The sequence below is a fragment of the Cydia splendana genome, chromosome 14, assembly GCF_910591565.1.
Source record: "Cydia splendana chromosome 14, ilCydSple1.2, whole genome shotgun sequence".
NCBI lineage: Eukaryota > Metazoa > Arthropoda > Insecta > Lepidoptera > Tortricidae > Cydia > Cydia splendana.
In genome coordinates, this window is record NC_085973.1 from 15,130,014 (window position 1) to 15,156,221 (window position 26,208).

A 26,208-nucleotide genomic window follows, 5' to 3' on the forward strand; every position below is an offset into this window, starting at 1 on the left:
CAGCTTAAGGATTTAAGGTAGTTTCCCTCCAGGGTCCGACTTATCTTTCCACACTGTATATAAACACTTATATAGATAGAAATCATCCCTAACTCAGGTACAAATATTTGTGATAAACACACAAATAAATGCCCTTACCAGGATTCGAACCCGGGACCTCCTGCTTCGTAGGCAGGGTCACTACCGACACAATAAATAATAGTACTACCGTACAGATAGGACACTTCCTACAAAACCGAAGTTTGAGACCGATTCAGGGACGAATCATGCTATACCTTTCCGCTATATAGGGTTGTCAAAATTCAAGTGATTATCTTATCTGTGGTCGTGCACGCAAAAGGACGTCAAGTGGTGCTAACCCTAATAATTGCTCGGAGCAATGCTGAACCGAACGGAGCCGAGTTTGCCCGATGTCAGGAGTGTCTCCCCACTGCTACCGACTAGGCTAGGAAACCGTTAAGGGGCCAACTGATTAACAATCCGCCGGACGGTATCGGCTTGTCAGTTAGAACAAAATTTTGACAGTTCCGAACAACTGACAGGCCGATACCGTCCGGCGGACTGTTAGAGCGGTTTCGCACTACGTCCGATCCGAATCCGATCCGAACCCGTGAAAATATGTTCCGTAGTAGCCGTAGAACTATTTCTATGGTAAGTTACGCACTAGATCCGATCTCCGTCATCCGATTTCTTTCCGTCATTCAACGTGTGCGGTGCGTAACTTACCATATAAATAGTTCTACGGCTACAACGGACCATATTTTCACGTGTTCGGATCGGATTCGGACCGGACGTAGTGCGAAACCGCTCTTAATCAGTGGGCCCCTTTAAGAATGAAAGTATGAGATACCTACCTTCTTCATGTTAGCCAGCACCAGTTGCCTGAAGCTTGGAGACTGCGCGTTGATATTATACTGGAGGAAATGCAGTACGAAGGTGAGCTCGTCCTCCGTTAAAGGCTGTGTTGAGCGAGGAGACTCCGATACTAGCGAGAGACTTAACACACGGGTCTGTGGACAGTCAAAATAAGTTTTTATACAAGCTTTTATCGCTGACTGTACTTTTCTTTTAACCTGTTGGACGCCAATGACCGATATATCCGCACCGCAGGTTCAACGCCAAAGACTGATTAATCGGTCATAGACCACAGAGCAAAATAGACCTACGTGCATATGATAGATAGATTAGATTAGATAGATTCATTTATTTCTTGTTGTAAATATACATTAAATTTCACACGTCAAAATAGAATGCATTTCACAAAAAGATCGTCACAACAAAAAATATCAATAATAATAATCTAAAAACAATAAAATAACAGTAATACAATATAAAACGACTTTCTATAAAATAGAAAAGAGTAGATAAAATGTAAAAATCAGTCAAATTATAAAGAATATAAAAAATAAAAATGTCCAAAAATAATAATAAAAATATTTAAAATATACGACTAGCCTAGGTAATGTCTAAAGGTCAAAATTAATATATTACAATAATAGGAAATGTATGTCAATTGTTACTAATTTATAAAAATTAAAATATACTTATTAAAAAAAATGCATAAAGTTCAATTTCAGTTTTGACACTTTGGTGACGTGGCGTCCGGGTGACTGCTTTTGTGTTTGACACGGCGTCGAAAAGGTTAACAGGTAACTAATACTATAGGGTATTTGACTGTATTTAAAATAAATTATTTTACACCATGCATGAAATAGAGAAAGATAGGCAGCAGTTATTTTTAGACAAAATTTCTATTTTAAAACCCGTAAAAATTATAAAGAGTAGGTAATTTAATTGTGACGTCACATGCTAGTGTTTCATATAAATTCCATGGTAGCAAAATCGTTTTGACAGTGCAAAAAAAGAAACTGATTTGACTAGTAGTCCTAATAACCCCAAACACAATCACAGAGTTCCTATGGCCACCTCCTGTGTCCATCATCAGATCAGCTCGATGGTAACATAATATTGCACCCAACTATGTGAAGTCTCGGCTCAATCAAATACTGGGAAGTGGGTCTAATTTAGCTCGTAAGATTTGACCGGACATACATTACATACATTAGAAGTTAAATAAAGCTTGTAATAACAGGGATGATATTGTAGGTAAGGGGCTATTCATAAATTACGTCATTTCAAATTAGGGGGGGGGGTCTGGACATCGGATGACGGTAGCATGAAGTAGGAGGAAATGGGGTCATTTGAAGCATGATTTTTGGATGATTATAGGGGGGGGGGGGTCAAAAATCGTCAAAAATCGATGACGTAATTTATGGACAGCCCCTAAGTAACAAATTTAATTTTACAACAATGGGATTATTGGTAATAATACTTATGTATTTATTACTAGGCTAAATTGAAATGAATAATTGTGTCGCTTAACTTCGAACTCGGGTAAATCCATTCGACCCTCTCAGCAAATATCTACCCTATTTCCTTTTCTTAGTACCAAAATCGCATAATCTGACAGATGGATTTACCCGAGTTTGAAGTTAAGCGACTCAATTATTCGATACTATATATTTTTATAAAAAATAAATTGTATGTCAAGTTAACATAAATGTACCTATTATTACAAAATGTACTTTATCAAAATAGCAATAAGTGATACATTACCTCATCATCAGCATCATAGGCGCAGTGCCTGAGATCGTCGAACGTAACTCCCTTGTAAGCAACACCGGATTTTCGAACTACGCCCAGTACTAATAAGATGCATTTTAGATCGCTCCCCTGGTATGAGCTTAGTGCGCGCTGCTCGGGCAAGCTGAAAAAAAAAGTTTTTTTTTTAATCTTTATTGCTAAACCTTACATTACGAAAGACATTTCAAAATCGAAACAGGATAAAAAGGATCCCTAACAACAAGGACAAATATTACCGCTCATCAGACAAACAAAGATTCCAACCTTAGGAACTCCAGCTCCGTAAATAGATTCACTACCTACTAAGTTCTATCATAATCATAATATCTTCTACTAGCGACCCGCCCCGACTTCGTACGGGGTTATGCTCGTAAATGACGTAACTGCGGCATCCCGTGAATTAGAATACGTAATTTATGCTGATGATACTTGCATAATAGTAGTAGCTGAAAATTATAATTGCCTTGAATCTAAAGTTAATATAGCAATGGTTGAAATCAACAAACTTTTAAATTTAGAAAAAACTAACATTATTCACTTTCAGTTACGTAACATCAAAAAAACCCCCCTAAATATTAAAGTAAATAATATTCTAGTTCCACAAGTGGATCAAACTAAGTACTTGGGATATGTCATTGACTCAGGGTTAACGTGGTCCTCACACATAGACCATGTTTGTGACTCACTCTCGTCAGCATGTTTCGCCCTGTCAAGACTCGCTCCAAGCCTATCTACAAGTAACCTGAAAAAGGCCTATTACGGATACTTCCACTCCATCCTTATCCGAGGCGTTGATATGTGGGGTCTGGCTGCAAACCGCGACAAGGTTTTCAAAATACAGAAACGAGCTCTGCGCATAATTTCCAACAAACCGTTTGATCACCCTGCCAAAGAACTATTTAAGACCCATAAAATACTAACACTACCAGCCGTTTATATATTAGAAGCATGTAGATACGTTAGGGCAAACCTTGAAACATACACAAAAACCTGTACCCGCGACGCAAACAGCCGCAGATTGCCCATGCTAGTCGCTCCTACGCAACGACTCGCGAAGGCCCGAAAGTCTCTCAGTATTATCGGGCCTAAAATATATAACAAAATTCCTAATGACATACTAATATTTACAGATAGCGACTCAATATTCAATAAAAAACTCAAATGTTTACTTCTAGACCAAGCATGTTATTCTGTTGATGACTTTATGAAATAAATTATTATAAAATTTACTATATTAACAATTATTGCACGATCATTATTATCATATTTAGAGATTTGTAAACTTTGACTGATGTAGTATTTTTTATCTAGAATAAAATATTTTTACCAATAAAGTAACTGAACTGAACACAAAACCTTAACAAATTTAAACCTTCCTCAAGAATCACTCTATTGAAAAGTCAAACCGCATGAAAATCCGTTCAGTAGTTTTTGAGTTTATCGCGATACACATACATACACAACACACAAACAGACAAACGATACACACACACAGACAGACGCGGCGGGGGACTTCGTTTTATAAGGTGTAGTGGGGCCATTTTATTTAAAGTTGTCCCCTACACTTTTATTTCAAAATTGGAATTTTTTTATGTTATTTCTACTCAGAATCATGAGCTCTTTTGATCCTAATAGGAGAAAAAAAGTGTCCCAAGATTTCCATACATTTTTCGATCTTTCCATTCCGAAACCGCCAAACAAAGTCTATGAAAAAATGGTAACGGAATGGGAAAAAAGCCTTGGGACACTTTTTTTCTCCTATTAGGATAGAATTTAATAATATTAACATCAATAAATTGCTCTGATAATTAGATTAAGATTAATTACGATTCATAAGAGCTTGTTGCTAGGCCTACATGAATAAAGTATATTTTGATTGATTGATTGATTGATTGAAAGAGCTCGTGATTCTGAGTAGAAATAACATAATAAATCCCAATTTTGAAAAAAAAGTGTAGGGGACAACTTTAAATAAAATGGCCCAGTGATACTAAATCATCATGCTTGTGTACCTACAGTCGCCATTACATATATCGGAGCGGCTAAGGTGCTTACAAATATCTGAACACGCCTCTATTGTTAAGGCTTTAGAGTCGTGTTCAGATATTTTTGAGCACCTCGGCTGCTCCGATATATCTGATGGCGACTGTACCAGTTTTGTAAAAAGACAAATCGGTTTGACGATTAAGCCGCGGACTCACATATATCGTAGTACCCCGCTATCCCACTGCACCGCTTTAGTCAGGATTCTCTCCAGTATACCAAGCACCGCCGGGTCCGACTCGCACTTGACCGTTTCCAGGATCACGATGATCCACTGTTGGTAGATGGTCTCCGGGTCTGCTTGTTGCATGTGCTTCTTTAGAAGGGTTTCTAGGAATGTTGTGGCCTGAAAAACATATATAATAAAAAAAGTTCTTAAAGTAAAACTGAAAAATGAAAACGTTCTTCAAAAACTATACTTATACAAGAAAATCTTCCGATTGTGTTTTTTTGCCCTTAATCCATACTAATATTATAGATGCGAAAATATGTCTGTCTGTCTGTCTGTTACCTCTTCACGCTTAACCCGCTGAACCGATTTAGTTGAAATTTGGTATAGAGATAGTTCGAGTCACGGGGAAGGACATAGGATAGTTTTTATGTCGGGAATCATCCCTAAAGAGAGTGAAAAGGGGGATAGAATTGAGAGAGTTAATGAATTGCCTATCATTAATGTAAGCAATTAAACGAATGCTTAAATTGAATGATTGCAATTACACATTATTCAGACGCTATACTTACACTAGCTGCTGTTACTGATTCCACGCAGACGAAGTTGCGGGCAAAAGCTAGTACCTTCATAAAGGGCTCATAATTACAAGTGAAGAATGAAGAGATAAGGCCAATGACAAATACAGCCAATATCAATAAACAATCCCAATAAAAACTTCGTTAGCGCGATGTAGAAATCGCCGCACTCGGTACAGGGCTATCTAGTGTGATATTGGGATAAGCTTTTTATATGAAAGTACTGTACATACTCAAACAGAGTGCGAGGCCCGGTAATGGACAATTTGGCTTGAAGGCGTGCTCCGAACGTCGGGCCGATTTTTATACTGTTAGGGCGCCGCACAGGGCCAATATTTAGCACTGGAGCGAGCAGCAATACGGTGGCCAAGTACAAAGAGCAATAAGGTGGTCTAGTACTCACGCAAGCCTGCACCGCCTGCGTACTCAGCGCGTGTATGACGTCACGGATGACGCCCGGTCGCCGGGCCAGCACCGCAGCCCCCATGGCCTCCGCCAGTGCCGTTAGAACCACATAGAAGGTTTTGCGGGAACTGTCCACTGTAGAGAGCGATGCGAAGAGGTGTTCTAGGGTTGAAGGATCGCCTGCAACAGAAAGTTATAACTTATTCGGCATCCCTTATGAGTTAACACCTTAACACATTCACTGCCAAGAACATGCTAATTGTGTTCATTCTGTATTGGAATTAGGGCGCTTGCCACTGAAAGTGTTAAGTGTGAAATATGGCAGCGGAGGATTCGGAAATCAAACTTAGGCTCCTAAGAGTTTGATTCTAATCTTCCCAGTCACCACTCGCGCTGTCAAGTGCGCAGCCAGATGCCACACACTCACATGTGGTGCTCCGCGTGCGCCCAGCACCACCGCGCAAGCAGCGCCGCGACCGCGCTTAGACTCTGGCTGACTGAGCCAGATATAGGATTCCTAAGAGTTTAATTCTAACCTTCCTTCTGCAACTGTACAGCAGCGGCCACCACCCGGGCCGTGAGCTGCGCGGCCAGATGCCGCACGCTGTCCATGTGGTGCTCCGCGTGCGCCCAGCACCAGCGCGCCAGCAGCGCCGCCAGCGCCGCGTCCGCGCCTAGACTCCGGCCGATTGAGCTCGATATAGGACTCCTAGGAGTTTGATGCTAACCTTCCTTCTGCAACTGTACAGCAGCGGCCACAACCCGGGCCGTGAGCTGCGCGGCCAGATGCCGCACGCTGTCCATGTGGTGCTCCGCGTGCGCCCAGCACCAGCGCGCCAGCAGCGCCGCCAGCGCCGCGCCCGCGCCTAGACTCCGGCTGATTGAGAGTAGGGTGCGCGCTACGGCTAGGGTGTGGCTGGGGTCTGATGAGTACCTGCGGAGTTTAATGTCAGACTTTGGTCCTATCTGATAGGCTTTAGAAATGGGAATAAGGGTAATTCCCTACGTCGTTAACGCATCCGGTAATACCAAACCTTTAAGAGCTACCTTTATAAACTGTGAATATTTAACCCTATATCTTGATCAAGCAGTATCGAGTGGAATTTCATAAAATTGTTGCGTAGATGTTACAATTACCCAGACTTCGCTCCAGGCAACGATGCAGATGGCCTAAGATCGAGAGGCCTGGAGAGCAGTGATAGGAAGAATACTCCATAGGAGTCACGTCCCTCAGACATGAGGTCACGACCAAGAACAAGAATTACAATTCTTGAGTGCCATAGACATAGGTAATAATATCTTACCCCTTAGCTGATATTGTGTTATGACGTTTTATATGTATGTATCACCTGTCTCCTAGGGTCAGGATCTTTTCAGTCAGATCTAGCACAGCTAGCTGACCTTTGACCTTTACGACTGCCAGCTCAGACGGAGGCACAACTGTTGCCACGGCGGAGTAGATTGATAGATTGACTGTACCGTTTTCTGCACTACGATCTTCTTCTAATACCTGTGCAAAGGGAACTACAATTAAAAGGAAATTAGACACGAATAAAGTTGAAAAGATATAAGTTGAGTACCTATTCAAATTGTACACCTCAGATAAGTAAGTGGCTGGTAGGGGTATGATGGTTGCCCTTTCGCTATTGTCTTTCATAATTATTGGATGACAGACGACAAAAGCCTTATGCAGGTGATATATTTGTGAGAAAATTGAAATCTCTACCTAACGAGTTTCTACAAAAAAAGTGTGCAAGATAATATCAAAAATACCGTTACAATATTTCATATAGGTACGTATGACCGTATGTTGTACCTACGACGGTAACGCAATTGGAGGTACGAAAATTATACCCATACATATGTAAAGTGTCATTCTATGGAACTTGCTAACTATGTAAACAAACCGCGGATTAGCCGCCATATTGAAATTGTCTCTATATGGTGAATTTACTAGTGACTTTTGTTTACATAGTTAGCAAGTTCTATAGAATGACACTTTACCTATATCGATTTTAGGATTCTTTTGAAAAGAGCTCCCGATTTATGTGTGAATGTGATACATGTTTTATGTTCAATAATAAGAAGTACTTCATAGAACTTACCGTAATCCAAGAGTCAGGTCCATTCTCAAATAAATGCAATGTCAAATATATTATCCCACTCACAGACTTCGTATCCATGGGCACTTCTTTGCCCAACATGAGTGCAAAAATAATGGACCTTATCCTCTGGAACATAGAGCTCAGTTTGCTTCTGTTCTCGTCTGTCACTTTCTGTATCATGTAGAGGAGAAGTCTTAGAGTCAGGTGGACCAGGTCATATATTTTGTTTATTTCTGTAGGAGCGAGAGGCTCAGATTTTACTTCGGCGCTGGAAAAATATTACTATAAAAATACCCTTTCAATAGAAATTGATTTTATTAATTAATAAAGACTAATCAGTAAAGGCCATAGTCGGTTTTCCATAGTAAGTTGGCCCTTAAATCAATTTGATTCAGGTTTTTTTTTGTGAGTACCTCTTATGGTGAAGGATATTTTTGCTGAGTATCAACATCCTACTATAGTAACAGTTTTTGACTTATGATTTTATAATTGTTTTTCGGGATGTATTCAAGCGATTTGCTTAATTTTTTTTAATAGTGTTCTTTATTTAGGTATGCATCGATACTCAAAAAACAAATACCAGTTGTCATATAAAAAAAAGAAAAATGAAGTAAAAAATAAATAAAACATTTTTTTAATGTCGTTGCGAAGTAGTGACACCTCTAATTTTTTTTCTAGTTGTAGGCCAGACATTGGCCTACTACTTGCCTAAATATCAAAATTTTCCAAACGGTACTTCCTGTCAAAAATTAGCAATATGTATGGTCAAGTCCTGTACTCAATCGGTGTTTTTCAATGTAGTATACAAACATTAAGTTGTCATTGGCATTTTACTCTTAAATACGACAACCTGATAAGAAAAGGCAAACATAATCGAATAGTTTATATACTACATTGAAAAACACCGATTGAGTACAGGACTTGACCACACACATTGGTAATTTTTGACAGGAAGTACCGTTTGGAAAATTTTGATATTTAGGCAAGTAGTAGGCCAATGTCTGGCCTACAACTAGAAAAAAAATTAGAGGTGTCACTACTTCACAACAAAATGTTTTATTTATTTTTTACTTCATTTTTCTTTTTTTTATATGACAACTGGTATTCGTTTTTTGAGTATCGATGCATACCTAAATAAAGAACACTATTTAAAAAAATTAAGCTAATTGCTTGAATACATCCCAAAAAACAATACATTAAAGAAAAAAAATAATAAAATCATAAGTCAAAAACTGTCACTAGTAGGATGATGATACTCAGCAAAAATATCCTTCACCATAAGAGGTACTCATAAAAAAAACCCGAATCAAATTGATTTATGGGCCAACTTACTATGGAAAACTGACTATGGCCTTTGAGCAAAGAGCTTGAGCACTTTTATTCATGTTACTTGTATTTATTTTCAGAAACAATAAAGTAATCTGAGAGTTTAAATAGCAATTTTAATCATTAATTTAATTATAACATTTAAAACATTCGCGTTTTGAATACATATGAACTTAAATTTACAACCAGCTCTATCGCGAACTTATTTTATTACCTTTATTTACAACCACTAATTTATTTTTTATTTTTCTTTCCCACCACGACCATACCTAAGCCGGACTAGCACATGGTTGGTGCTACAGTATCTCGCCCGCGAGATAGAGTACCCGTCTTTATTTAACCGTATTAATTAAAAAGGGACAGGTCTATTTCACTGGCGAGATACTGTAGCACCAATCATGTGCTAGCCCGGCTGGTCTACACGAAAGTGTTTTCAGTATATGATAAACTTACCCAACATTTTCTCCTGCAGTATTCTGTAACTTGAGTGTTTCCACACAGGTCTCCAAACACCTTACATAGTAAGCAGTAACAGCAATCTCTAATCGACTCACAGCCTCAGCACCAGGTGGAAACTTATCTATAGTGGCATCCAGCCGAGTTACGGTGTCTATATAACCCCCATACGGGAGGGTAGTTAAGTTGTCAGTCTCTGAGATAATTATTGAGGTTAAGGTTTCAGTGAACGGTTGGCGGAGTGTTCTGGAGTCAGTTATGTGCCTGGAATAATCACACTCAAGTCAATGATCTTTACCTTTTTTTTTTATTGAAATCAAAAGATGCTTTGTCAAGCTGTGGCAATAGCAGTGAGTTGGTGAGATCATTTATATTGTTTATCTTAGGCTATGTAGTTATATTTACTATGTTGATTCAATATAGTTTGTGAATACAACTAGCTTCATCAAACAATGGCAATACTTGGGTGTTAATACAAACATAATAGCTCTTAAATAAAAAAACTTAGTATGAGATTTAATTCAAAATTACTCTAGTTTCCAACATTCTTTTTGATTTAAAGTTTTTATTTGGGATCTGGGCTGTATATAACTGTAAACTTGGCCCCATGAATAATTTGGCTTTGCCAACCATATCAGAGCTCACACTCGTAATTAGCTAGTGTTGCCATTCTCCAAATTGAATTTAGTTCCACCAGATGTTTCCATACTTACTTTTTTAAGAACCCCTTAACAGGATGTTTTGCATCTGCATGCCAGAAAAGCAAAACTAGAAATTTGACTGTTTCCTGGTCAAACTTATCTCCGTGGCTGTTTAGATACTGCTTTAGTAACTTTAGCTGGTTATCGGCACTGTTGCAATTTAAGAAGTTATTGAAAAATTCACTAGGAACACCTAAAACAACAATAGTAATCAATTAGTCATTAATGTACAATTTCTAAGAAATGGTTTTAAATTTATTATAATTACAATATGTACAACCTAGTGTACCTAATTACTGAGTGTATATCATAGTTTCGGACACGTACTCTCGGAGTATCCTGCTGTCGAATGTTCGTTGATTCGACTGTCGCTGGATCGAATGTTCGCTGGGTCGAAAAGCGTAGAATTTTTTTTTTTAATTTATCTGACAAAAAATAAGCTGTCAAACACATGTTGGGCCATGCCAGACGAGATGATGAGCTTTACAACAATACATACATACAATTCTAGATTACGATTTTTCGATTATGCATAATTCGGCCACAAGTATTTCGACCCAGCGAACATTCGATCCAGCAACATTCGAATCAACGAACATTCGATACACAACAAATCGAACCCATAAAATACTAGATTACGATTTTTCGATTACGCATAATTCGGCCACAAGTATTTCGACCCAGCGAGCGAACATTCGATCCAGCAACATTCGAATCAACGAACATTCGACAGCAGGATACTCCGAGAGTACGTGTCCGAAACTATGATATACACTCCTAATTACTACCTATGTATATTTACTGCACACCACACAGGTGAAATAGCAGGTCCTTACAAAAAATAAAACAAAGAAAAAAACAGGAAGAGGTGTTAGCTAAAGAGTGATTACTGGGTCATATTTAATTGTATTATTGAATAAAATATTACAAAATCAGAAATTAATTACAGTTTAAAACTAGAAGTACATAAGCTTTACAAACCAGTATTCCAATAAGGAATAGATAACGGCGCAGCGGGTTTTTTGACCTTTTCGCCTATCCCTCCGCTAACTCTCAAGTTTAGATCATTCATAATAAATATAATTTCAGTTCATAAACTGTTTATTTAAAGAGAAAACGTGAACGTTTCAACAATAACATAACCTCAATGTTTAGACAACAAATTTTTTTTTTTTTTTTTTTAACAATTATGGCCTGGATGCTAGACAACAAAACATCAAAACGACCGCAGACAATATTGATTGACAGTGACAGACAGATAATAAAATTATGGTGTGTGTTATATTATGAAAATATTTTTTGATATTGTTTCTAAAAAACTTACTTATTAAAACAAAAAACAAGCCGAAAGCCGAAAATTTTATTTATTTACTTATTTTTTTATTTTATTACAACTAGAAATTAAAATAAAATGTAACCGTATCATAGATAAAGTATTAAAAGTTTATCGATTTCCGGCTTTCATTTTAAAGAATTTTCAAAAGTGTCTTACTATTTAAACGATAAATTAATAGATTAAATTATTCGTTACTAATCAGCGCTTAAATAATTAGAAATGAAATATATTCTCAGTCTCAATGCACTGAAACGAGAAGTAATTTTCTCTGTTGCAAGTTTAAAAAATGTTTATTTCCGGTGTGATTCAGTTCTAGAAACATAAGAAAGTGTACATTTTCATTTATTTTCTGTCGTCAATTTTAGCCACGGTAACGTGTAAGCGATTGTTGAAAATTAATTTTACTTTATGTTCGTTCGGAGCCGGTCGTAAACCGCGTTCTAATTGCGTACGATCTCCTTTTGGAGAGGTTTCACGAGGTGCTTCGTCATAGATAGTGGAAGGTACGTAAAATCGAATTCGCACACCATGTTGCTATGGTAGATTATTTATGTAGGTATTCTAGATCCGTAGACCACGTTTTTGCCAGCTGGTGCGTACGTTGCGGGAGTAGAAATTGGTTAGAATAATAGTTTATAGTGTTAAGAATGCTAAAATTGAGTCATTGAGTGTTATAAAGTGTTTACTGTGGCTGTTATAGTGATTTTGTGTGCACTGCGGCAGGTTTGCGCGGCCGGCGACTGCGGAGCCGTGTTTTCCTGGTGCCAGCTTCAGTGAAGCCAGGATCAACGATTCATCCAGTCTGTCAGCTCTCGTCCAGTGGGGCGTTACCGTTTTATATGACTTTAGCAAGATATATAGGTGAGTACAACCTTTATTAATTAGTATTCGCTTATTGGAAATCGTATACGAATTGTTGTTGCCAATTTTATCAGTCGCGAGTCGTGCAGTAATGATACTGCAGTTTCACCATTGTTTTGTTTATGGGTGTTTATTAATCATAGATATCTATGCTCTAATCCAAGAACAAAAACATAGGTAAATTTTAAATTATGGAAATGTTAAGCTCAACTATGGAAAACTATGAAAAACTTAAGACAGTTTCAAAAGGCATTAATTTTCCATCATATAATTTTTCTATTCAATTACATATTTGTATTAAATTAAAATCATGGTGAATACCTTTAAAATTTAAATCTTTAATTTTACTCAAGTTAAAATAACTTGATGAATTGAATATAAGTATGGGTACTAGGGAGTGCTCCCAGTACTGGTTTTCTATACAAATACAGTACCGGGACCGGGAATTCCCAGTTCTCGCTATACAAACTCAGTACCGGGAGCATTCCCTAATTGGTACCTATTGTGCATAAATATTAGAACTATAATTTTCAGTGTGTTAAAATAGTGTAAGCATTATCAAACATTTTGAGTGAACCGGAGTGGATACTTCTATAATGTGAGGTGCAACTAGAAAGTAACAGGGTCTTTTCAAAATATTATTTCATAACAAAATGACCACCCATGATTTTTTTTTTATTATAATGGTTTCCATGAAAAGAATTAATTTTTCATATAGGGTAATTCACCAGTAACTGGCCACTGTCAGTAATTGGCCACCCTAAACTAAAAATGAATTCTATTCACCTATAAACAGAATTCATTTTACTATAAGGTGGCTAGTTATTAAAGGCTGGCCAGTTATTGAAACCTTATACTAAAATTAATTCTGTTTATAGGTGAATAGAATTCATTTTAGTTTAAGGTGGCCAATTACTAACAGTGGCCGGTTACTGGCGAAATTACCCTACTTATTATGAATAAATAACTTTGATTGTAAGTTAGCACACTTATCACAACCAATATGAGGTTCCAGTATGTTACAAACTTTACACACATTTCAATGGTGTGTTCTGTGCAAATTGGTATTTATTCCATGAAAAGTATTATCATCAGTCGTTTTTCGTTTATTTCTCATTTCATATCATTCTGTATTCATCACTCATTCTTTATTTGTCTTGTTTGTTTTTTGTTACTATCTTCTTTGGTCAAAGTCTGTAACTTGTCTCTCTTAATGTCTTATTAGATTTTGGTCATGGTCTTCCATGGTTTAGTATTTATATATTTAAACTTTATTGCACAAACAAAGAAAAATGTACAAAAGGCGGACTTAATGCCAAAAGTCATTCTCTACTAGTCAACCATTGGGTCAAACAGAGCCAATTGGGTCAGAGAGAGCAGAGAACCGAAAAGTCACATCAAGTCATTTATATACATAATTAATTACAATAAAACATTAATATCCATTTTGGTAAAGCTGGTGGATTGCCTCATTACATATTCCATACATGTTCATTAGCATACCCCGCGGGAACACGGGCTTGGAAAATGTATATTTATGGGATCATGCTAATTTCCCTCTCACCAGTCACTGAGATATCTAATTTAATTTTATAAAAAAATTAAAAAAGCCTAAAATGCCTACATTCTATTCTGAGTCGTGTACAGGGGCGTATTTTGAAATTTGGCGCCCCGGACCAATACGTTTTGCCGCCCCAGAAGTCAAGGAAGAAAAACAAAATGCAATCCGGCATGCCGCCCCTGGGGGTTGGCATATGCCGCCCCTGGGGGTTGGCATATGCCGCCCCTGGAGGTTGGCGCCCCGGGCCATGGCCCGGATGGCCCTAGGGTAAATACGCCCCTGGTCGTGTAATATTACATAGCTGTGTTAATATATCTGGTGTATATGAATTAGGTAATTCCAAACGCTTCAGAATGTCAGGTAATCAAAATTTAAACAAAAACTGGACAAGTGCGAGTCAGACTCGCCTGTCAAATGTTGATAATTGTTTGTCCCTATCCATCATTTTGACATTTCTGTTAAGACAAAATGTAACAGGTTTGTAAGATTGCAAAGTTTTATACATAAGGGTATGAGTAGTACTTTGTATGGAGACGGCCGCTAAATGACGGCACCGCTATCCTAAGAAACCATCTAGAGCTTAACATTGTGGATTTGTTGGCAGACTTCTTAAAAAAATAGTTATTTGTACAACAAGAGATCAAAGTTTGATATTTCTTCGAGTGCTTATTTTGAGTCCCGTGCAAGCGAAAGATTCTATAATAGATTCACGAGCGTAGCGAGTGAATCTAATTTAGAATCTTGAGCGTAGTAAGGGATTCAAAAGCGCACGAGATGTAAATAACTTTGATCTCGTGTAGTACACAAAATTTTTCACCCTAAGCAGTGAGAACATACCTAGAGGGACAGAGATAATAGAACCCAAGTATATCGAACTTGTATTAGACCCCGCATGTTGAAATGACATTTGACTATAAAGGTCACTTGAATGTCATTTTGTCAGACAAAATGCGATTTTGCTCACTGTTTTTAAGAAGCAAAGTACCCTTGTTCGAGCTGCTGAGGTGAAAAATCTTTTTGTATGGTGGTATTTGCTCCTTTTTGTAACCAAGGCCATTGATAATTAATTAATACCTAATGAGTTAACGGGCGATAAGGCAGAGATGTTAATTGAATCTCGTGATCATTCTAGGTGTCATTCTAGATTCTAGATCATTGTTGATATAAAAGTACATTCTAGTAGGTTATTATTTGTTTCTCCATTTTGGAATTCACGGGTCTACAAATCCCGGTCTTTTGATAGGCTCAGGACCGCTTCGGCCTCAGTTTCATTTCGGCAACTTCTTAAGTAGTTCTCATTCGCATTTGGTCTACTGTTCCGATTCGCCAGCATTCCTATATCGTCACTTTCTTATCTCGCCCGCTTTCTTACGTGGGCCACTGTAGTAACTTGGTTATATTCCTAATTAGACTACAGTGCCGATTCGTCAACACTCCTAATTCGTCCATAGTGCTTACTCGTCAACATTCCTATTTAGACCACAGTGCCAACTCGTCAACTACATAGCAGCCCTAATAGTACATCATCATTATCATCAAAGTTATCTTTATGGTTAAGGACAAGTGTGACAACAGCAAATACTAATTGTAACTGCCGCATACTAGCTGGAAAATAGCACTTAAGAAGATATGAAGTGCACATTGAGCTAGAAAAAATATTTTATTTGAATAAAATGTGTGCTGCTTCTGACAGTTTAAGTGACAATCAGTATTAAGGCGCGGTGTGTAGTAAAATGCACTTTTTTGTCACCATATTTACAGACTTTTACAAGGATTTCATGCATTATTTTCTAGTATGTATAACTTCAGTCCTTGAACTACGTTATTGCTTGTCAGAAACACGACGGCTCATTATTTTCTCGATAGAATCTTAAGTTGAAAACATGCCTAACACTGTCTTTATTACCTTATGTTAGAAGTACTAGGACGAAAATGTATATGAAACTTACTGCAGTCGATAGCTTTTAAGTAAATCTTCATCATTGCTTGTCCTTTTATCGATACGTTAATTTTTTCATTCATCATTTGATGAATTCAACATTTTGCCTACTAAATTACACCCTACGCGGCAATACCTTGCGCCTATTCCTCACGCCAGTACGCCCGTGACCACTGTCAGCGTCGGACCTGTGCTAGTTTAGCGGACGTTTCATAAAATGGGTAATCACAGTATAAATATGCAAATATGTTATACACACAATGTTTTTCAACATACTTGCGAAGAAAAGCAAAATAATTCTTAAATACGGTGACATTTCAGACATTCGTCCGTCATATTGTCATTTTATAACAAGTTAGGCAGCAAAGGCACACACCCATCTAACCAATCCGGAATTCAGTCACGATTGATAAATTGTGTAAACATATTTTAAAAGGCTATAAAATTAATCAAATTGAATAATTTAGACTGGTCACATTTTTGTAAAAATCGATTTCTTTTGGCAAAACATATTACTTTTTGGCAACCAGGTTTTTTAACCTAATTAGACCCCGCTGAATCCGAATTTGCCGGTTGCTTGATCGAATTCTTGACTGGAAGTGAGATATTTGATATTAAAGGTCCCTTTTTTAGTTTTTCGTAAATAACTCGTAAACGGTGGCCAATATAAAAAAAATGTTGTAAACATTAATAATATACACAAAATTTTCAATAAAAAAGATTCAGTACATTTTTAGCAAGGATCAATATTTAAAAAGATAATAAAGAGGGAAAGTTAATTATAATAAATTCTAAGGTTCCTTGTTTTTATTTTTCCGTTAATAATTTGAAAAGTATGACTCATAGCAAAAACAAATCTTACACATAAATGATAAACATAAAATTTCCTACAAAAAACATGTAGAACAGTTTTCGCTAGGATCAATATTTAAAAAGACAAAGCAGCCGGTAAGTTAATTACAATCAATTTTAAAGTCCCTTATTAGTTTTTTGTAAATAACTCGTAAACGGTGTCCCATAGCAAAATAGGTTTTTATTAATAAATAATCTACATAAAATTTCCTGCAAAAAACATCTGAACACTTTTCTCTAGGATCAATATTTAAAACGATATTAAAGGAAAAAAGTTCATTACAATCAACTCACATGTCACTTTTTTTAGTTTTTAGGGTCCCGTACCTTAAAAGGAAAAAACGAAACCCTTATAGGATCACTCGTGCGACTGTCTGTCTGTCTGTCCGTCTGTCACAGCCCATTTTCTTCAAAAGTACTGGACCAATTAAGTTGAAATTTGGTACACACATGTAAATTCGTGACCCAAAGACGGACATCTTACGTAAACAAATGAATTTTAAACATGGAGGCCACTTTTTAGCCAAGGGGGGTTAATTAACATTAAGAACCTATTTTGCTATGGGCCACCGTTTACGAGTCATTTACGAAAAACTTAAAATAGGGACCTGGAAATTGATTATAATTAACTTACCCCCTTATAACCTCATTAAATATTGATCGTAGCGAAAAAGTGTACAAAACCTTTTTTGTGGACAATTTTATGTTCAATATTTATGTATAATATTTTTTACGAGTTATTTACGAAAAAAAAGCGACCTGTGACTGTGGATTGTGATTAACTTCCTTCCTTTAATATCGTTTTAAATATTGATCCTAGAGAAAAGTGTTCAGATGTTTTTTGCAGAAAATTTTATGGAGATTATTTATTCATAAAAACCTATTTTGCTATGGGACACCGTTTACGAGTTATTTACAAAAAACTAAAAAGGGACTTTAAAATTGATTATAATTGACTTACCGGATGCTTTGTCTTTTTAAATATTAATCCTAGCGAAAAGTGTTCTACATGTTTCTTGTAGGAAATTTTATGTTTATTATTTGTGTAAAATTTGTTTTTGCTATGAGTCATACTTTTCAAATTATTAACGTAAAAATAAAAACAAGGAACCTTAGAATTTATTATAATTAACTTTCCCTCTTTATTATCTTTTTAAATATTGATCCCTGCTAAAAATGTACTAAATCTTTTTTTATTGAAAATGTTGTGTAGATTATTAACGTTTAACAATTTTTTTTTTAATTGGCCACCGTTTACGAGTTATTTACGAAAAACTAAAAAAAGAGACCTTAGAAGTGACTATAATTAACTTTCCCGCCTTAATATCTCTTTGAATATTGATCCTAGCGAAAAATTTTACGGAATCTTTCTTGTAGCCAATTTTATGCAGATTACTTATGTTTAAGAATTTCTTTGCCATGCGCCACCGTTATTTACGAAAAACTAAAAAAAGGGACCTTTAATATCAACTATCTCACTTCCAGTCAAGAATTCGATCAAGCAACCGGCAATGTCGGATTCAGCGGGGTCTAATTAGGTTAAAAAACCCGGTTGCCAAAAAATAATATGTTTCGCCAGTCGAAATCGATTTTTACAAAAACATGATCAGTCAAGTATAAGTACACTCATATTGTATATAATTAATAATTATTTAGGTACACTCACCGTCTTACCTACCATTTTTAGGGTTCCCTACCCAAAGGGTAAAACGGAACCCTATTAGTAAGACTCCGCTGTCCGTCCGTCCGTCCGTACGTCCGTCTGTCACCAGGCTGTATCTCACGAACCGTGATAGCTAATAGACAGTTGAAATTTTCACAGATGATGTATTTCTGTTGCCGCTATAACAACAAATACTAAAAGGTACGGAACCCTCGGCGGGCTCGGTGGGCGAGTCCGACTCGCACTTGTCCGGTTTTTAATTTCATTAAGTACTCATCAAAATTTGAATTTACTAATAAATCTTATTCAATATTAATTGCCGAACTAAAAATCCCGGAACTGACAATTCAGAATACCGATGTCGTCAGAATAAGGACGTAGACGTGTTGCGCGGGAATGGTGCGGTGCGCCGCGCGGGGCGCCCGCCTGCCCGCTCTACCACGCGTCTGCTTCACCCCCTTGAAAACGTAAAACTCGAGTATAAGAGCGCCTTAATTCTACATTCTCAATTCAAATAAAAGAACGCGGACGAGTTGGCACTTTGGTCGAAATAGGAACGTAGACAAAAATGGTATATTGACGATATCAGATATTGGACGAGTTGGCACTATGGTCAAAATAGGAATTTAGACAAAATGGGGTATTGACGATATCAGAAAGTAGGCAAGTTAGGAAGGTGACGATTTAGGAATTGTAGGCTGACGACATGGCACTGTGGACGATTTATGGAGATGACGAAATGAAACTGAGGCCGAAGCGGTCCTGAGCCTTTTGATAGGCTTGCGTGGGGATATAGATCCAACACGTAGAGGCCCCTTGGTTATTATTATTAAGCTTCCTACCGTTATTTGAAGCCTATTTAATTTTGAGGGAGCAATGCTGTTTGACAGATGACATATTCAGATGAAGTATTTTATCTAAAAATATGGATTTACCTCTTCACAATTCTGCTGGACTGGAACAGAAACAAATATTATTTGCATACATCGGATTCTAGGGGGCAAATTGTATGACGGGATCCCTATCCGTCATACAATTTGCCCCCTAGAATCCGATGTATGAATTTATTAGCTATTATGTATGTATATAGAAATAAATATTTAGTTTTAGTTCTCTCCACCTGACATCACGTTTCTCAAAGTAACCCTTTATTTCTGAGAACCTAATTCTTTTTCCCCCCAACGATGCCTTTTATCGGGCATTTGTGTCAAAGGCACTCACTGAGCCGTGTATAATAAAATCATGCCACTTGGGATGCCACTGCGTATTTGCGAGAAAAATACGATATTGAATTACTGTTGCCAATCGGTGATAACATTTCCCGTACCGTCGAGAATTTATTACATGTGATATTATATGCATTGTATAATCCTATCAGAAGATGTGACAACTTGAGGGTGGTATTCCACCTGTCCAATGTCATTACGTCTCACTCTCTCATTAAAGCAAAATGAGAGACGCAATACACATTGGAATACCACAGTAAGGTACGTTTGTTCTCCGTTGATTTCGAATTAAGAGTTATACGAACCCGCTGCCAAAAAGTATGACGGCGGCTAAGTTCTTTTAATTCTTAAATCGAAAACTAAATGTGACATTGACACTTCGTGGCAATATACACGAAGCCTTAGGGCTGATTTAGAAGGCGCGCGGACTCGCATGCGATTTTAGTTACATTGCGGACTGATGGTTACGTTCAATTCCACCGACCGATCAAAAACCGCAATGTAATGAAACTCGCATCGTCTAAATGAGCCCTTATGCCCCCTACAGTGCCACGCACGGTATGTTGGCTGGGCCTAGACAGGCCTGGATGTCACGTATGCGTCGCGTATCGATCGGCGCAAGGATGCACCCTCCGCTTGACACTGCTATGTTTCATTTAGCTTTGGTCCCCAACGCACTACGCAATATTTTAGCTTTTCATGAACATTGGAGGTTTTGGTCACAGAGAAAGTTGCATTTGCTGAATGGTCCTTCCATATTACAACTTAATGTATTAAATACAAAACGTAGGTGGGTAGGTATTTACATTGTACAGAATATTATGACATGTAACAAAGAAACGCATCCAATGAAACTTGAACGTTAGGTATCCTGTTAAAAAGTCTCTTCCTCGTTTTCACTCTTGATGGAGTGACAAACATTGTATCAGATACCTAGTTGTATCAACTTTCTGATATTGAACAAAGGGACATTTCTTTCCTACAAAACTGAATACAGTTGACGGCAGGGGTAATTTTGTAAACTTATTAAAACAATGCTAACTAAACTGCATTATGTGATGTCTAAAGCTGCCCCTTATCCTATATTCATTACTGCAAAAAATATCCTGCTTCTCTCAATTTCTTAGTTAGGGACTTCCGTAGCTCAGTATTTTTTCCCTAGCCCGCATGTTATGACACTTATGACTAACATTTCGTAGAATTTGTCTAAATTAGTACAAACAGCGACACTCTTAACTGTCCATTGGTGGACCTTATTACAAAAGGCATAAAGGGGCCCACTGATTAACAGTCCGCCGGATGGTATCGGCCTGTCAGTTAGAAAAAAATTTGACAGTTCCGAACAACTGACAGGCCGATACCGTCCGGTGGACTGTTAATCAGTGGGCCCCTTAAGATCCACCGATGGACAGTTAAGAGTGTGGACGATGATACGCTTGATAAACTAATAGCCACAACCGAATACCGAACCTCCTTCTTCGAATTGAAGTCGGTTAAAAATGCAGATGCTGGGTGCTACTTGTGCAAGGCGTACCTGAGTCTAACTAAAAAATCTAGCTTTTCGCTGACTTTCCCAAAATTCGTACAATGTTAATCGATCATTTCCACTTCAAGCACACGTAACGAGGCATGTGTGTCACTTGTTATGTAACTTGCAAGGCGGCAGACATCCCTGAACCACAAAAAAAATCTTCGCCGCGACAAAAAAAAATTCGCTGTGTTAATGTTAATTGATCATGTTCTCTTGAAGCAGACGCAATGAGGCCTGTGTGCCACTTGCTAGGACGCTAGACGAGAAAGGCAGGTCGTTGACCGCCGTGACATAACAGCGATTCGGCGACTGTAACATTTTGTAGGTCCATCTAGTTCATGCCGAATTTGAACCTTATTGATTGCTGTTTAAGGTTCATAGTCCGGCGTTGAACTCGCTGAACTGATTCTAGGAGGCATTCGGCAAACTTACTTGATTTGTTTTAACCGAATGGCGAGAACAAGTAGAGTTAAACCAAGAAAAGTCTGCAGCGCTTTTGATAGCCCGCGCAGTGCAAGTGTTATTTATACGTCATCATTTCATAGAAGTTTGACGTTTAAAATAACCCTTGCACTGCGTGGGCTATCAAAATCGCTGCAGACTTTTCTTAGTCTAACTTTATCACTTTCGTTCCTACACTGCACTGCACGGGTGTCTTTGTAAAGTTCATGACGATTTTATGTATACAGACCTATTTATATTGAGTATGGTAAATAAAGTATAGGTAAACTGTTTCCCCGCCCTTTATTATATTGGGTACAGTCAGCATCAAATGCAACTGCTCATGAAGACCAGAATGGAACTCCTCGACGGCAAGCATTTTACGCCTGGGAGCTACTTGTAATAAAATTGTTATGAGATGCAATATGGTTGTAAAAATGTAATTCAAATGGCATTTCAAACTGTTATGTGATGTCAGTTTTTTTCTATTAAAGATCTTTAACATATTTAAAAAGCTAATATTATTATTATTACTCTGGACGTCTGGGGGGTGTGATACGTTACATTACAGCATATCTGTGTCATTGACAGAGTGAAAAGTGTATGTATGTTTATGACCGTGACTGTAGCCACTGCCGTGCCATTGTCGCCATTGTTGTTTGTGACAATAGTCTTTGGTAATATTTGGTTTCCAGTGTCAGTTTTGCTTGGTGCTGTGGTAAGGGATATATGCTTTCAATTCTATTTTGTTGCCAGAAAGAAGACCCGCAGCGGCTTCGCACGGGTAAACCTTAACAAATTATGTACTTAAACCTTCCTCAAGAATCATCATATTGATAGGTGAAAACCACATGAAAATCTGTTCTGTAAGTAGTTTTTGAGGTTATCGCGAACATACAAACAGACACGCGGCGGGGGACTTTGTTTTATAAGATGTAGTGATACCTATTTCGTATAATACTTACATACTCGTCTCCGTCAATTGACAGGTTTAAGATTGCGTCACACAGGTGCGTTTTCCGGGCGGGGCGTGAGCGCGGCGTGAGCGTTTTATATGTAAAAGCGGCGCCCCCCGTTCACGCGCCGCCCGCAAACGAGCCTTTAGATAAACGTGCCACAATAAAGGTGTAACGTAATTGTCCCCTACGTGTTAGGTTGCATGTTTCGCTTCATTGACAATCGCGGTGATTAGCTAATAGGTAAAGAATATGGTATCGTCTTGGGTCGTCCCATTCGTTTTTCGTCAAGTTCTTAAATTAGTCCTATTCTGCTTTCGTCACTCATTCTACATTTAAAGCCACCGACGATTGTGACGAATGTAGAATGAGTGACGAAAGCAGAATAGGAGTAATTTAAGAACTTGACGAAAAACGAATGGGACGACCCAAGACGATACCAAGAATATACATTAGTAGGTAGGATAGTGTAGTGCAGTTCAGTCACATACAGAGGCTCCAGATACATTTTATCTCTATCTGGAGTAGCCCGACCAGGCTTCCTCTTCTAGAAGACCACTAGTATATGTAAGCGGTGAGGGACCTGCATTATTCCCTTAACACTTTGAATCCTCGACATCATCGTATAACTAACGTTTAGAGCCGATACAGACGGACTGCAACCTGACTGCAATTTCTTTGGGAACTACACGCTGACTGCACGCCAACTGCAACGTTCCCATACAAGTTGCAGTTGGGTTGCATTTCGTCTATACCGGCCCGTAGTTGGCTACACGCTTGGTTGTCACCGTAGTTGCAAAAAAACGTGTAATCATCAACAAAACTTTATCATAAACTAGAGATAATTATTATGTGATGCTAACGTAACCTAAAGATAACAGTTGAGATTATGAAATCGAATTATAAGTTGACTTGATTGATTAGTTGACAGGTGACTCTTGAAAAAATATCCGGTTAAACAAAGTCATTAACTAGACACTTAAATGTCAGTTATGCAAGTGGATGCTTGGCTGATTCAGCCTCGATGGAGCACCAGAGTGTCATTTACGAACGATACTCTTTAAAGTTTTTTTTCTGTAAATGCTAGCTTTATTATAATAGGTAAAGGACATACAATTACAGAAGCTATTTAATATCTTCACCCCAAAAATTGGCTTAGTAGCCAAAACATTTAATTAGGGTCAGACCAAAGTTTTAGCTGCGGCTTCTGCATAAAAATCATGTTTCGGCCGGACACTACATTTAATATTATGGTCTCAAAAATTGCAGTTATATCTTGTCTTGAATCAGTCTTGAACGGGAGTTCAAATCAATTCGATCTCTCGGAAGACTGCATAAGACATACACGCCATCGGAATTCTGGTAAAAAACTTAAATAGTCCACGGAATTTCAAACAAGTTTAAGCTCCTGAAAAACGGCCGTAATGTTTGGTAAATTGCAGACCTTGATACGCTAGTTTTGCGAATTGTCCCATTACAATTCCTTTGGACAATGACAATGACCCAATCGCCGAAATAAATTGCAACCAGGCCCCAATTTCACCACGGTGACAGGTGCGACAATTGTAAAATCACTGTTGCTGACGTCACAGGCATCCATGGGCTACGGTTACCACTTACCATCGGGCGGGCCGTATTCCTGTTTGCCACCATCATTGTATTATTAAAAAAAACTTTATTATATCGGAAAAAAAACAGATATTTCTTTTGCAAAGTTTCTGACAATTGTCAAGATTTAGAAGAATTGTAGGTAATTCTTGACAGGTAATGAGTTATATGTCGGAATTTCGTGACAATTGTAGTGTTTCTTGTGACAATTGTCATAAACTTAGGAAGAGAAATATCTGTTTTTTTTCCTGCCAACCTGTCACCGTGGTGAAATTGGAGCCAGTTCCCAACCCGAGAACTTTTCGGATTATATCTGATTGAAACTGACGAATTCCAGTTTTTGTATGGTGAGATTTGTGAGATTCTTACTCTGTCGTCATACAGATACAGTCCTGCCTAGTACTGAAAACGCGAGTATTGGAGAATGTTTTTGTTTTGAATTTAATTAAGTCAATAAATAAACATTAAATTGTACAAAACAAGAATAAGTAATAGCAGATATACATTAGGAAGTACAAAGGCGACCTTATGAGGGATCTCTTCCGGCTAACCTCATACCTAATTTCATCATAATATATGTAATTTACCTTATGCAGTACGGAGTGCATTCCGATTTCCGTAGCTGCAGTTTCCTAGAGTACCTACACTGTTTTTAGTTTTTGGCTCACATTTGACTCTTTCAAAAAATACTACGAAATGTTACCCAAATTTTGCAGTTCTGCAACATATCAAGAATGTTTTAAATGTCAAGGTCTTGCCTTCAAGGGTTTAGGCTGTCTGTATCTGAGCAACGCAATTGTTTTATAGCGGAGGATATAACGTCGCTATCGTCTTATTTCGTCATGCCTACATTTAAAGGTCTCGTTCGCTCCAACTTCTATATAGCGGTTTTGAGTTTGACCTAATGATTCGAGTGCAACGCAATATGCCTAACTAAAGGCATACTACGTTTGTTTTGTTAAGAAATTGAAATATGAGCCATAGAAACAGTATGTAGTAATCTTCCACCTGTTATTAACATGGTGGATTTAAGTACGAATGTACGGAACGGTATTAACAAAATTCATTTGTTGCCCACCAAAATCCATACTAAAAAAACGGGGGGGAACAAATACAATGTGAGACTGTGACAAGGACAAACAATAATAGCTCTTTCGCTGCTACTCCTACTGAAAGATACATAAGACTATCCTGTTCGGTCACTTCTCCCCACCCTCATGCCAGATCCAGTTTTAATTTCATGACCTTTTAATTTTTTTTAGCCTGTTCGGTCACTTCTCCCCACCCTCATGCCAGATCCAGTTTTAATTTCATGACCTTTTAATTTTTTTTAGTAATTGAAGAATTTTAAGTCCATTATAGTCGGAAACATGAGTGTTATCGATTGCGATAGGAGAAAAAAAGTGTCCAAAATAAACGAAACTGAGAATCATCAGTTTCGTTACGTTTGTATTGAAAACGTAACGAAACTGAGGTATAAAAATGGCTACAAATATAATGACCACCAAAAAATACTTTGGTACCCTAAATAAAAAAATCATGCTTACCAAAAAAAATTACTGAACACCAAAAAAATAAGGCCTAAAAATACAAAAGTACCACCATTTTAATTACGACTGCACTTCAAATTGTATTCAAATACCAAATATATTGAATGATCACCAAAAATCATTAATGATCACCAAATCTTGAAGACCAAATTAATGCGATATTTTCACCTAAATAAACCACTATGATTACCAAAAAAATTATACATATTACCAAATAAAGTAAACTGATGCCAAAATTACTAGCCCCTCCCGCTCAAC

The 26,208-nt window shown here is 37.6% G+C and overlaps 1 protein-coding gene and 1 long non-coding RNA gene across 2 annotated transcripts in view; one reads left to right on the forward strand and one right to left on the reverse strand.

Annotated features, from left to right (window-relative positions):
* LOC134796957 (tRNA (32-2'-O)-methyltransferase regulator THADA) overlaps positions 1–11,586 on the reverse strand; it is a 48,557-nt gene extending 36,971 nt beyond the window's left edge. The window contains 11 exon segments of the mRNA XM_063769152.1: positions 855–1,010; positions 2,617–2,767; positions 4,845–5,032; positions 5,837–6,018; positions 6,375–6,532; positions 6,563–6,772; positions 7,188–7,348; positions 7,944–8,211; positions 9,723–9,989; positions 10,439–10,619; positions 11,408–11,586. Coding sequence (XP_063625222.1) covers positions 855–1,010; positions 2,617–2,767; positions 4,845–5,032; positions 5,837–6,018; positions 6,375–6,532; positions 6,563–6,772; positions 7,188–7,348; positions 7,944–8,211; positions 9,723–9,989; positions 10,439–10,619; positions 11,408–11,498 — 2,013 coding nt within the window. The 5' untranslated portion in view covers positions 11,499–11,586.
* Positions 11,587–12,034: 448 nt separating this feature from the next.
* LOC134796666 (uncharacterized) overlaps positions 12,035–26,208 on the forward strand; it is a 34,215-nt gene continuing 20,041 nt past the window's right edge. Inside the window, exons 1-2 of the long non-coding RNA XR_010144984.1 lie at positions 12,035–12,265; positions 12,486–12,623. This is a non-coding gene — a long non-coding RNA (uncharacterized LOC134796666). The remainder of the gene's footprint in view (positions 12,266–12,485; positions 12,624–26,208) is intronic.